We start from the raw sequence: 14,716 nt of genomic DNA on the forward strand, positions 1-14,716 counted from the left end.
TCAGTCAGTTTCCAAAATTTACTGTACTCAAAAGAACTACTGAGGTAAATCCTTATGAATACCTTGAGTGTGGAAGATCCTTCACAGATCATTCATCGTATAGACATTGTACCACATCTGAAACTGGATGCAGTATCTATAAGTGTAAGGAATATGAAGAAGCCTGCCGTTATCCTTACCTCAGCACTCCTGTGAAAAATCTTAGTGGAGAGAAGCCCTGTGAATATAACCAATATGGAGGAAATTTGTGTAGTTTCTCATCCTTTCAGACACATGTGAGAAGTCATGAGGGTGAATGCAAAGAATATTGGAAAACTTGTCCCTCGTCACTTAGTTTACAAAAGAAATTTCATAGTGTAGAGAAACCTTATGAATGTAATGAATGTGGTAAAGCCTTTCGACATTCATCAGCTCTCATTACACATATAAGAACACACAGTGGAGAGAAACCTTATGAATGTAAGGAATGTGGGAAAGCCTTTAGTGATCCCTCCTCTCTTACTACACATATAAGAATTCACAGTGGAGAGAGGCCTTATGAATGTAAGGAATGTGGGAAAGCCTTTACTAACTCCTCAGCTCTCACTAGACATACCAGAACTCACAGTGGAGAGAGACCATATGAATGTAAGGAATGTGGGAAAGCATTTAGTGATTCCTCATCTCTCACTACACATATAAGAACTCATAGTGGAGAGAGACCTTATGAATGTAAGGAATGTGGGAAAGCTTTTAGCATTTCTTCGTCCCTCACTACACATATAAGAACTCACAGTGGAGAGAGACCTTATGAATGTAAGGAATGTGGGAAAGCCTTTACTGGTTCCTCAGCTTTCACTACTCATATAAGAACTCACAGTGGAGAAAGGCCTTATGAATGTAAGGAATGTGGGAAAGTCTTCAGCCAGTCTTCATCTCTCATTACACATATGAGAACTCACAGTGGAGAGAGGCCTTATGAGTGTAAGGAATGTGGGAAAGTCTTCAGTAATTCCTCAGCCCTCACTACACATATAAGAATTCATACTGGAGAGAAGCCTTACGAATGTGAGGAATGTGGGAAAGCTTTTAGTCATTTCTCAAACCTCACTAAACATATAAGAACTCATAGTGGAGAGAGGCCTTATGGGTGTATAGAATGTGGGAAAGTATTTAGTCGTTCCTCACACCTCATTAGACATATAAGAACGCACAGTGGAGAGAGGCCTTATGTTTGCAAGGAATGTGGGAAAGCCTTTACAGACTCCTCATCCCTCACTAGACATATAAGAACTCACAATGCAGAGAAGGCTTATGAATAAAAGGAATGTGGAGAAACCCCTTTTATTCAGTAAGCATTTCTTATTTCTTAGTAAGCATCATTACTAAGAGAACTTTAGGTTGTAAGGAATGTGGGGAAGCTATTATCCGTGTCTCTCAGAACACAGAAGAGAAGGCATAGTGGCGGAAACCAAATGAATGTAAGTAGTATAGGAAAGTTTTTGGTCATTCTTCCTTCTGTAGACATCCTAACTCAAAGTGGATTGAGTCCTTATGGATGTAAGGAATGTGGGAAACTCTTCAGATACCCTGCATCATTTGGAACACATGAGTAGGGGTATTGGAGAGAAACAGTATACATATAGGTAATAATGGATACTATTTATCCATCACCTTTGCCCAAATCTGAAAATAGATATATGACAAAGAAACCATATAAATATAAGAAATATGGTATAAGTTTTGTTTTCCTTCCTGTATTTTCAGAGACAAATGAATTCACACATATGGGAAAGCCTTCTTAATTAACCTAACTGAACTCAAGAGAAGTCACAGTGTAGAGACACCATGTAAATGAAAGGTACCTGGAAGCAAACGCATTAAACTGTGTATTGAACCTATGAGTGAATGTTAAAGATGAGGGAATCCTTCCGTGTCCCTCCTCTCTCAGGATTTCCGACAGTGGAGAGTCCATGTTACTGTAAACATTGTGTGAAAGATGTCAATCACGTTATTCCTATTTTTTTGCACAAGGAAATTCATATGAAGGGAGGAATCTTACCAAAGTTACAAATACAGAATTTACTAGCTGCCTTAATCACAGGAACATTAATTTCCATTTGTGTTTTCTGATATTAAACATAAAAATGAAAACTATTTCTAGAAGTCCACTTTAAATTATGTGGCATGAATTTTATTTATTTAACAAACAGGAATTTATCCTCTCACAGTTTAGGAACTGTTGTTTTTGTTAAGTGTTGAGTCAGTTTTGACTCATAGTGACTTTGTACAGGGTTTCTGAGAAGCAGCTGGTGAATTTGAACTGCCGACTTTGAGGTTAGTAGTCAAGTGCTTATCAGACAGCACCACACTTAGAAGTCTAAATTCTCCGCCAGCTGCAGGGGAAGACTTTCTCTCTGTTGACTCTGGGGAAAGGTCCTTTCATCCATCTTCCCCTGGGTCTAGGAGTGTCTTATGCAGGGATCCTGGATTCAAAGAATGGCTTCTTCTTTCTTGGTGGTAGACGGTAGCTCTGTGTGGCATGAATTTTAATAAGTACAGTTTGTGTTTTTTTTTTCCAGTTAATATTTTTCAGGTTTTAATATTTTATGAGAGTATTATGCAGTATGTTCTCGTTGTAGAAAGTGTATGTTAACTGAAAAGGGTAAGGAGAAGGAAAGATCACTAGAATGCCACCATTCTTGTTTTGTATGCTTCCTTTCACCCTTCTCTGTGTGCAAAGCAATGTAAACTGACATAATTAATGTATGTTTAGAGTTGTAGTGAATGTTTTATATCATGTATTGCTATCCAACTGTTATGATTTCTGGGTTACTGATTTTTTGCACAAGAAATTGCACAGAAACTTTCATTTTCATCATAGTACAGACAAGCCTTACTCTCAAATGGCAGTGTGATTTGCAGGATTTGCATGGAAGGACAGTTCATTCTGAGGCCCAAGGTAATGAAAGGACACCAAAAGGACACGCAACAAAGATGATAGATAAATTGGATTTCATGAAGATTGCTAACTTCTGTGTCTCCAAGGATTTTATCAAGAAAGTGAATAAACAACTGCTAGAATGGGAGATTTTTTTTTGTAAACCATATCTGATAAAGATCTGATATCTAAAGTATATAAAGGAAGTCTTACAAGTCAGCAATTTAAAGACAAACCACCCAATTTAAAAATGGCCTAAGGACCGCAACATGGCTAAAGCTGAACAATTGTATGCTAAGTGAATGAAATCAGACTCAAAGGCCACATAGTGTATGATTCCATTTATGTGAATATTCTAAGTCAGAGAGACAGGAAGCAGGTTAGGGATGTCAGGGGCCGGAGGGAGGGAGGGACAGAAAGTACCTGCTTCCTGGATAATGGATCACCTTTTGGGATGTTGAAAATTATTTGGCACTAGAGAGAGGTGATAATCTGCATAGTATTCTTAATGAATTAAATGTCATTTAATTTACTTTCATGCTTTAAAATAATTTTATGTTATGTGAATTGTGCCTTAATAAAAACAACTTATAAACAAGAAGACCAAAAAACAAAAAAAAAGCCAGAGCAAAGGAAGATTCTATTATAAGATTCAAAAGGACTTCTTATGCTGTGCACATTAAGAGTCGCCCTCCTGTCCCGAGCCCTGCAGGCACAGGGCCTCTGATTAGTCCACTGTACTCAGGCTGCCTTAAAGCCTCGCAGCTGTGTGCTGATTTCACCGGTGGAGACTGGCTGAAGGACTCTCAGCCTGGAAACAGTCATAGGCGACATCTGCTCCCCTGGCCTGCTCCTGAAGGACTGCATAAAGACAGGAAACTCCCAAGCATGGGCTCAGTAGTGCGGTGCGATGAGCACCTTGATTTTGGTTGACCACCCTCCTGAGCCCTCGGGGTGGGGGTGGGGCTGCTGCCAATATAGCTACCCACAGATGCCATGGGACTAACAGGCCAGAGCTCATGTATCTCACTGTATGTGTATGACCGGTGTCAGAGCTTTATGACCAGAGCTTGACATACAGTTTATGTACTAAGCATGTCCTTAGCAGTGGTGGTGGTGGCACAGATGCCACCCAGGGGATGGGCTGGACCATCTGCTCTTGGAGGCCACCACCTGGTGGTCTCAGAACCATAACTGATGGGAACAGAGAGAGGGGAGCCCAGGAAAAGACTCAGGAAGCAGAGGGGGCTGTTGGTACAGCCTAGGGATGAAAATAATGTTTGTGGGTAGGAAGACTTCTTGGTCTGTGGAGGAAGCGGATAGGATCAGGACGCAGGACACTCAGGTTTCACATCCATCATTTTTGTCATCCTGGAACATCCCTAACTATAGTGTTCCAGTGTTAGGAAGTGGTCTGATTGCATAAGTCTCAGATGTGGCTGGACAAATGCCGTGTATCCCCAAGTGCTGGGGTACGCACCCCGTCTAGGTCAGGACGAGGGACCTGAAAGTGACTGGGTTTCTAGCATACAACATAGTGTGTCACATAGAGTGGCATCCTGGTGTGGGCAGGGCACAACCAAGAAGTCTCTGAAACCTGCAGAACCTCCCAGGTGCATCTGGTGACTCCCTCTCTCCATCCCCACCTCAGTTGCTTCCTGAAGACCTTTGCCCTGCTCACCAGGGTCACTGTATCCCCAAAGGTTTTTTCTGTCGTGGACTGGCCTCTGTACTCACCCACACCTCGGCTCTCAGCTTTAGAACACGTGACTGTAGCCCATTGCACCCTGCTCAGTTCTCTGCCTCTCATGTGGTTGCCCCTCGTTGGCCACACTTCTCAATGAAAGGTAACAGACCTAGGCTTGGAAACCAATGGAACAGCAAGGAGAGTTACCTAACCTGCTGTGCCCTTGTTCTTTAATGCAACAATGGAATGAAAAGCCAAGGGTGTGACAGGGATACAGAGAAGAGGTGTCCCAAGTCTCTGGAGCTGATGGCTATTCCCCAGGGTCCTTAGGAATTGGATCAGAATTCAGACCCCACTCCCTCTCAGTCCCTCCCTGTCAGAATACTACCTGCTCTGTGCCTTCCACAGTCCCTAAGGTAGAACTCCAGGGTGACCAGATTTCCACCCTCGGCTCAGGTCTGCCTCTCTCAAAAGGGGACACCTGGAGACTGGTGACCAGAAACCACTGCAGGTACCCAACAAGAACTAGAGAACATTGTTCCATCCAGGTCCAACCTATGTCTACCTTCAGACTCACCTATTTGAAATGCCATTCCTTATTCCCTCCCCATTCTGCTTTGAAGACACGACTCTCTCATATTTTAATAGGGCTATTGGAAGGTGTAGGGTTGAGGCTAGAAGACATCAAATCGACTCTGCTATTTGCTCAGTACACTGATGTTCTGAAGTGTAGATGAAAAAGATCACTCTGACTCCATGTTTCCCGTACTCATAATCTGGGCAAAGATGAGGCTGAAATGAACCCTTACATTGTGATGAAAGGCTTTTCTGAGCAAGCTAATAGGATAAGCATAGTTTCCACCAGTTGAGTTGGAGCCTTTAACAGCCCCCAGTAGATCCTGGTGGTGCTCTAGGGTAAGCACTGGGCTGTAACACAACGATTGGCAGTTCAAATCCACCAGTTGCTCCAAGGGGAAAGATGGGCCATCTGCTCTGTAAAGATACATAGCCTCAGAAAGACTATACAGGGTTGTTATGAATCAAAATGGACAGTGGCAATGAACTTGGTTTGAGTTTGAATAAACATGATGGATAAACATGACTCATCTCTTCATTCAAGCAGATCCCATACACTTATCACTTGTCAGTGATTGCCTGGTGGAAAGTAACTGCGACTAGGGTGACCTTTCGGGTCCTCGGTGTTCTCTTTTCCAGATTGAAAATGGCACCCTCCCTGCATACTGGTGGCTCCTTGAGTTCGTTCACCTACCCCTGAGGGAGGTTAAAAGTGAGGTGTGCAGCATACACCTGACACTTGGGAGGCCCCCTGAAAATGGTTAGAGCATAGGTTGTGGTCCCAGACATCCCACGACTGGGATTAGGCTCACTGAGGTAGAATCTGGAACTGGACCTAGAGCTACAGTTATGTGGTGGTGTACCCACTTCGGGTGTCACTGCCCTCAGAAGACGTTAACAGTCTGTTCTCTGCTGGGTGTATTTAGAAGGAGCAGCACTTCATTTTGGAACTGTGTCTTGAACATAAGCTTTAGATTTCTAGGGGCAGGCATAAGTCACTGTAGCTAAACAGCAAATAACTAAGGAGGCTCCTTAGAGATGCTATTCTCACTCCTGTGGTGAAAAGGTGGTACCCACTCCTGTGGTGAATGGGTGACCTGTGGCTCTGCTCCGTCCTCCTTACTTTTGGGGCCTTGAGTGTACTTAACAGTATCTGGTGAGCCAGAGCCCTGGCTAGGCTCTGAGGCCCTCCTGGACTTTTCAGGTGTCAGATGAGATATTGCAGAAGTGACATTCCTGGCCTACAGATGACCTCACCATCCTGGCTGCACCCCACCTCTCACCCATCTTCAAATCCTAGATACATATGTCTTGGGCCGCTCCACCTGCACAGCCACATGGAGTACCTCTCCTTCCACCGAGACTGCACTTCCTCCCAGTCCCACGACCACACGTGTGTCAACACCGGGCTTCATCCGGCCCCACTTCTGATGTTCCTGCCCTAATCCGGAACAAGCATGTACCCTCAGAGCCAGTCCCTCTGTTGGTTACCTGATCTGATCCCCTCTGGTCCTTGTCTGGGCCAGCACCCTAGCCACTCCCTGTCTTCATCCACTTGGCAACCACAATGACCTTCCCCAAATAGATGTGAGTGCTTACTCCCTCAAACTCCCCCCCCTCCCCCTTTCCTCACACTCTGCTCCTTCCAGCCTCTCCAGGCTTACTCTACCCCCACTCATCTGGAGTGCTGGTCAACTTCGTGACCTTGAAGTTCTGTTTCCGGCCCCCATGCATCTGTTCATGCTGGTTCCTGAGCCTGGAGTCCCTTCCCTCCTCTTTTCTCACAGCCTAGCTGCCTCATCTCATCAGGCAACCCGGTTGGGTTATTGTCCCAAAGGACTTCTCTGATGGCTCTTCTTTAGAGTCTGAGCCCTCTCTGTCGAGTATTGACTGGACACTGCTCATGAATCCTTCCTCAGCTGTAGCGGTTTCCAGGCAGAGTGTGACTCCTCAGATCATGCCCAGCTGAACCTTCCTCTCTATCTCTGCAAGGTGCATAGGCAGCCACTTATGGTGTGTGTTATGTGACTGCTGGAGCAGGCCCCTGAAGGCCCAGCCTCATGCAGCTCTTAAATATGAACAAAGTACCCCTGGAAGCCCCAGGGCAGATGAGCTCAGCCTGAGCTGCAGGGGGACTCCATGTAAGATCTTTGGCAAGTGGACGGGGGGCACTTGGTCTTGCTGCTCTGATTGGAGTCCTAGGGATGGGTGAGACCAGGGTCTTCTGGGCAGGACCCCAGTGTGTAGGCCACCTGCCAGTCACCATGGCTTCAGGTTCTGCCTTGCCTGAAGCTCCCTCCCCATGGCCCAGGGCCCCAGTCTTCATGGGGTAGTGTGTAGGAAGATACATATGTGTATTGTATCAACAGACACTATGTCAGAGGTCAACTTGACAAAGACCATCCTGTACCACATTCTTGCTCCAGAGAAAGACCTAGAGGAGGAGCGGAGCCTTTGATGCCTGGGCTGAAATGAGAAAGGATCTGCAGGTAGGTGAAGAAGCTGCTGGGGGCTGCTCTCAGGGTGTGCATGGACTTAAGGCCCTTCCTACACCAGGTCATGGCACTTGGACCCTCCACACTTGAGTTGCCTGGCTCCTTCCCTTCACTCCCATACACTGAGTCCAGTAGACCATGTCTGTGCTCTGACTGTGACACCTATGGCAGATTTCACACTTGGTATGACAAAAATACTATACCATATAAAAAATAATTACTGAAATAAGATTTTACACCTTGTGTGGTACTGTAGGATAAGCACTAGACTGCTTACTGAAAGGTCGGTGGTTCAAACCCACCAGCCATTCCTTGGAAACCCTGTACAGGGTCTATGAGTCAGAACCCCCTCTATGACACTTAACAGCACTGAAATTGATTTGACCTATTTCACCAACTCCTAACGTGCATTTTTTTTCTATCAAAACTGCCTTTTTAATAGTGATATATTACCTTGGTAATTAACCTTGCTAAAAGCATAGATCTAATCAGATAACAACCTAAGCAATAGATTTCTAAGTAGAAGCCATTTTTAGTTTGACATTCAGTCCAGCATTATTCCAAATTCGATTCTTCATGAATTAGCATTCTTCAAGGAAACGCAACACTCTGCGGCCCATATGTGTGTCATTGTTTTCACCTCTTACGTTTTAAAATTTTTATTGTGAGCTGCGTGATAGTTTACATGAGAGAACATTGACTTTCCACCATCATTTCATTGTAATGATTACAATCTCCTCCATGCATCATCACTCAACACTCCGTGCATCCATTCACTCTTTTTTTTTGGGGGGGGAGGGGGGTATGTACATAGAAACATATATAATAATTTAAACAACCAAAGGCCATATTCTGCAAGCCTGCCTCCTGCTCACCAGCACTCAGTCCCTCTCTTTCCATGAGTCCAGAGTCCTCAGCTTCTCCGTATCTCCATCTCCCCATCTCTGCCTCCATCTCTGAAGTCACTGTTTCTCTGGATAAGATCCTGCATTCCACTTGTGCTCTTCTCCTTTGATGGTCCTAGGGTCCTCTGTGCCTGGACTGTAAGATAAACTACTCCCCTGTTTTTGTTACAAAACATACATTTACAGTTGTGACAGTCTCAATTAGTCATGATAACAATTACTAGTTTTAAAGAATGTTTTATGTGAATTATGTGATAGTTTACATGGGAGAACATTAGCTTTACATTCATCCTATCGTATATCATTTCATTGCCATGCTTACAATCCCCTCCATGCGTCATCAAACAACCAAAGGGTATACCCCGCAAGCCTGTCCCTTGGTCGTCAGCCCACAGCCCCTCTTCCTCTCTGGGTCTACAGTCCCCAGCCACTCCATCTCTCCATGTCATCATCTCAACCTCCATCTCTGGTGTCACTGTTTCTCTGGGTAGGGTCCCGCATTCTGCTCTTCCTTGATGGTCCCAGGGCCCTCCACTCCTGGACTGCAAAGTCTACCACTCCCCTCCTTTTGCTACAAGACATCTACCTTTACATTTCCAACCCTCAAAATCAGTCCTGATAACAATTATTCACTATTGTATCACAAGAGACCTATCCGCATCTCCTTTCATCAGCCCCGCCCAGATAGATCGGTTACTACTCAATGGAGATTCTACCTTCCTTGGCACCCTCTGGATTCAGGTTCCTTGTTGAAAGCTTGTAAGCCAGTCACTTCTTGCCTTTATATTGGGTAGCCAATGTCTAAGTTAACCGTCCATATTTACCCTGGGTATCGAGGGGGTGGGAATGATATTCGCTGTAAAGATTTGTTCCTTCTTTTGAGCTACTGCATCCATAGGTGTGGGTCGACTTCATCAAATTGTATCAGGTTACTCTTTTCCCCCTTCTCCTCTTAGTTGAGTTCGGATTGTCTAGCCATTGAATCCAGGTCAAGTGGGTATTATCTGCAAGTGTGGGTGTTCTTGTGCATATGCCCTCACTTCTTATCAGCTGGATGCTTCACTCTCCACTCTAGTCCTCTGTGGCTATGTCACTGACTCTGGGCCCAGGAGTCCCCAGATCTTGCCACACTGCTGGCCAACCAGGTCTCCACCCAGGTTCACAGGAGTCTATTGAACGTGGTAGGACTTAGCTCGCAGCTTCATTGCTGTTTTTCCCTCACTTCCCCTTATCAGTGACCAACGTGGTCACCAGTCAGAGTGCATGTCTGCTCGTGTATTCCCCTTGAGTTTTAGTCTTGGAAGGAGGTTTGCCCTTAGGAGACCTGACCACTTGCCTTGCTCTCCTGGGTGAGCAACTTGCTTGTTCTTGTAGTAGTCAGTCAGACTGCCATTACTGTTTTTGATTTTTCCTGTTGGTCTTTCTTTCAAGAAGTATCTTCTGTTCTTCTAGCTACTCCAGGCTGGTCTGCTTGTCCTTTCAAGTGGAAGTTTCCCACATCAGAAGATTCTGGATGGGGTTTAGGATTCCCCCTATGGTTTTTTTTTTTTTTTTCTTAAATGTTTTATTGTGAATTATGTGGTAGTTTACATGGGAGAACATTAGTTTTACATGCATTCTATTGTATATCGTCTCATTGCCATGGTTACAATCCCCTCCATGCAATCCTTCCCCCACTCCCCCCAGGTCTTCAGCACACAGTCGCTCTCCCTCTCTGGATCTAAAGTCCCCAGCTGCTCCATTGCTCCATGTCATCATCTCTGGCTCCATTTCAGGTATCACTGCTTCTCTGGGTAGGGTCCCGCTTTCTGCTCTTCTCGCTTGATGGTTTTATGCAATGCAGAGGCTCCATAGGAAGCGTCCTTCACTGGGCAAGTTGTAGCCCTATTTTAGGTATGAAGAAGACTGAAAATATTTACTGATGAAGATCAAATAGCACAGCCTTCGGTATAAATTGCGTCTCAATGTGAAGAAAATGAAAATCCTCACCACTGGATCAATAAACAACATTCTTATCAGCAGAGAAAAGATTGAAGTTGTCAAGGACTTCCTTCTTGGATCAACTATTTGTTGATGTTCCCCACCCTTGGCTTAGGTGATCTCAGAGAACAGAGCATTACTTTGAAGACTAAAGTTGTTGTTGTTGTTGTTAAGTGCCATCAAGTCGGGTCCAACCCATAGCGACCCTGTACAGGGTTTCCAAGGGTGTAAATCTTTACGGGAGTAGAAAGCCTCATCTTTCTCCCGCGGAGCGGCTGGTAGTTTCGAACCGCTGACCTTAAGGTTCACAGCCCGATTTGTAACCACTACGCTACCAGAGCTCCTTAAGCTAGTGTAAATTGTTCTGTTGGGTTTTTAACTTGCTTGGTGCCTGTTACCTCTTTTTTTTTACTTCTAACTGCTCCCATTTGTAATGGAAATGTCTGCCTTGTAGTACGTTCCACCATTGTACTTTGAAAGCAGATAACTTGCATTCTAGATTTACAGATGAAAAGAAATTTTACCACAGGTTGGAATTTAGACTTGGAAGACTTTGGGGATGATATGGTGGGGTGAAAGTGCTTTGCCTGTGGCACAGACATGTATTCTTGGGGGTCAAAGGGTGGAATGTCATAGATTGTATAGTGTCCCCCCCAAATATGTGTTAGCCTGACTGGGTTGTGATGCTGAGTGAGTGGTTTGGCAGTTCTGTGATGACCCCTATGATGTGATCTGATGGGATGAGCCAATAAGAGGGTTAAGATGGGATGTTGATGTTAAGTGTTGTCCAGTTGGTTCTGAATCATAGCAACCCTGTCTGTATAGGGTTTCTGAGGAGTGGCTGGTGGGTTTGAACTACTGACCTTGTAGTTAGCAGTCCAATACTTATCCCACAGCGCCACTCCAGGAGTCCATGTTGTTATTAAGTGCTGTAGAATCGGTTCTGACACATAGTGCCTCCGTATAGGGTTTCCAAGGAGCAACTGGTAAGTTTGAACTGCTGACTTTATGGTCGAGTGCATATCTTACAGTGCCACACCAGGAGTCCATGCTGTTGTTAAGTGCTATAGAGTCGGTTCTGACCCATAGTGACCCTATATAGGGCTTATGAGGAGCAGCTGGTGAGCTTGAACTGCCAACCTTGTAATTCAAACTGACTTTGCAGTCCAGTGCTTTAACCAGGACTTCAGACACCACCCTTATTCTGCCACGGCACTGATCCAATGTACGGGAGATTCTCAAGGGTGTAGCGTGCAATGACTTATTTGACAAGGGGTAAAAGGAGAGAGACCTGAGCCCACATAGAGGGACTTGCTACCAACTAGAAAGAAGAGCCAGGAGTGTGGTGTGTCCTTTGAACCTGGGGTCCCTGTGTTGTGCAGTTCCTAGATCCATGGGCAGATTGATGCCAAGATTATGAAGATCTTCAGGGAATACTGGACATTCAGATGCTGAAAGGAGACAAAGATCTTTCTCCAGAGTCAACAAAGAGAAAGCCTTCCCCTAGAGCTGGCATTCTGAATTTGAACTTCTAACCTTCTAAAGTGTGAGAGAATAAATTTCAGGTTGTTAAGTCATCTGCTTGTGGTATTTCTGTTATAGCAGCATTAGAGAACTAAGATAGATGGTCTCCATCAGCCCTGATCGCGGCCATGTGTGCTTAGTCATGTCCCTGAGCACAGAGGGCAGGTATCCCAAAATGCCGGGAGCACAGGAGTTGCAGGAAAGGGAAAAACAAAACAGTTGCCTTACAGTCAAAGCATACTCATAGTGACCCTACAGAATACAGTAGAACTTCTCCATAAGATTTAGAAGGTTGTAAATCCAAGGCTATAAACCCTTGGAGCAACTGCTGGGTTTGAACCATGGATCTTCTGGTTAACTGCCCAATGTTTAACTCATTGCACCATGGGGTTCTTCCCAGGAAAAGAAAGACTCCCTAAAAGGATTCAAGGGCAGAAACAAGACTTGATCATTTTCAAGACCATTGGGCTAAGGGGTCCTAGTGTATAGTCTTGGGCAGCCCATGCCACTCTGAGCCAAGATTGTGGTGCCATCAGCAATATGGTACCATAATAGAAGCAGGGACAAACCAGAGCGGTGGACCTAGGGTTTCCCAACCCATTGCCAGGGTTGAACACTCACATTGCAATGGCCCCACCTCTGCCTTCATTCCTTCTTAGCACCCTCTTGGGCTCAGGGCCTGCAGAAGGAGCAGACAAGCACAGGTGAGGAATGTCAGATAGGCCTCTTGAAGACCCAGCAGGCTTCCTGGGGATGGCCAGTGAACAGGAAATGCACTCTCCAGGGAATTCTAATTTTTAGTAATATATCAGTTTCCAGGTATTCCAATTTGTTCCAGTGTTTTAAAGGGTGCATCAAACTCAACAATCTGTTGACTACATAGAGGGATTAGTGAGAAATGATAAGGATTTCTGGCAATGCTGATTTTGGGAACCCAGAGGCTGGTGTTATGATTGCAGCTATTCTTCACTTTTTCAGATAAGAAAACAAAGAACAGAGGGCTTTAGTAACTTGCCCAAGGTTCACACAATTACAAGTCTGTGCAATGCATAGGAAGGAAATTTAGGGAAGTCCCAAGCTTTAGCTTATTGTGGAGACAGCCAGGATGCGGGGAATGTGAAGGGATGGTGGAGAGCTGTCTATCATCCATGTTCCTGGGTTCGCTCCCTCTAACCTGTGGCTCTTCCCTAAGGTCCTGGCTTCCTGAACTCCCTGTCAGTTGTGCAAGGGACTCAGAGCAGACCAGGATATCAGAGTTACTTAGTCCAACTCTGGAGCTGTCTTTCAGAGATCACTGACATTTGCTTAGAAGGACTTGGTCTTGCCTGCTTTGGCCTGTGATTCAGCATCCTCTTTCCTATACCTTTGGAAGAAAGCCTTATGTTCCTCTTCCCTTACCACTTCGCTGCTCAGGTTTTCTTCTCTAAACTGCTTAGCATGCTGGTGGGGCAGAAAGAACAGAACGTTACAGATCCCGAATGAGACTGAAAACGTCTAACTGGAGACAGCTGGCCAGAGAGGGTCCCCACCCAGTCCAGGGAGCTGCACTCATTCTTTTGATTGATTCTTTCATTGAGCATTTTGTTCCATGCATAGGGACACACAGATGAACCAGTAATAACCCCTGGCCTTCAGGAACTCAGTCCTACTCACTGTCACATACACTCCAGAGGGGAGTAAGATGCTAAATAAGGTCCAGAGAAAACGGGGAACAGCATTCTGGTGGAGGTCACATGAGCAAAGGCATGGCAGTGGAAACAGGAGGCAATGGGGGAGGAGAGTAGCCTAGGGAGGAAGTGTGGGGTCAGAAGGGCCTAAGATGCCACACTAAAAAGTCAGACTCTTGGTACCTCCATTTCTCAGCAGAGTTCAGGCTGTTTAGGGCCTGAGTCATCCATACTTGGGAAGGCATGGGACCTGATAACAGGACTTGATAGCAGTGTGAGGTAGCTGCCACTACAAGGACAGCAGTGCCACACTGCTGGCTTTTTGGGCCTGTCAGAGCCCTGGAGGACACCCCAGAACACATCACTGAGGAGGCAGAGATCAGTCACAAAACACCAGTCCTCCCTGATTGATCTCTGCTGGGTTAGACCTGATCCAGACCTATGATGGACGTGGGCTGATTTCATTCTTACATCATCTTAGTAAGAAATGTTCTGTTAGCATTCCTGCAAACAAAATGGCACCAATTATTCTTCCCACAGCACTCTTTATTCAGCTGGGCTCAACAATTCATTGCAATGAGCACACTGACCTGACCCCATACTCACAGTTATGGGATTTATTAGGGAAGTTAACAGTACAATTCAGGTCCAGGAATGCTCAGAGCATATTTTTTCCTGTCAGGACAGTTTTTCTTAAGTTGTGACTGTGTGAAGGCTTCTCTCTGTCTGGACACCATTACAAAGCTCTTTTAGAGCTTTTGAAAATGCCCACAGGACATACCACTCCACCATAGCCTTGACTGGAAGACTCTAGGCTCTAGCTTTGGATCAGCAAACCTAGCTCCCCAATTAAGTGTCAGGGGGCACCCCACTCTACAAGCAAGTCTTCTGCCCAAAGTCACTCAGCTTTAATTGTTCTGTGTACTGTTCTGTCTTGTGCTCTGGCTCTTGGTTCTGCTGCT

At 45.2% G+C, this 14,716-nt stretch overlaps 1 protein-coding gene across 1 annotated transcript in view; it reads left to right on the forward strand.

The window, feature by feature from the left end:
- Nucleotides 1–1,595, forward strand: part of LOC102833647 (zinc finger protein 699-like) — a 53,803-nt gene extending 52,208 nt beyond the window's left edge. The window contains exons 4-5 of the mRNA XM_006877507.1: nucleotides 88–1,289; nucleotides 1,530–1,595. Coding sequence (XP_006877569.1) covers nucleotides 88–1,289; nucleotides 1,530–1,595 — 1,268 coding nt within the window. The remainder of the gene's footprint in view (nucleotides 1–87; nucleotides 1,290–1,529) is intronic.
- The last annotated feature ends 13,121 nt before the right edge of the window (nucleotides 1,596–14,716 follow it).

This window comes from Chrysochloris asiatica, unplaced genomic scaffold (assembly GCF_000296735.1).
Source record: "Chrysochloris asiatica unplaced genomic scaffold, ChrAsi1.0 scaffold00518, whole genome shotgun sequence".
In the NCBI taxonomy this organism is placed as follows: Eukaryota; Metazoa; Chordata; class Mammalia; order Afrosoricida; family Chrysochloridae; genus Chrysochloris; species Chrysochloris asiatica.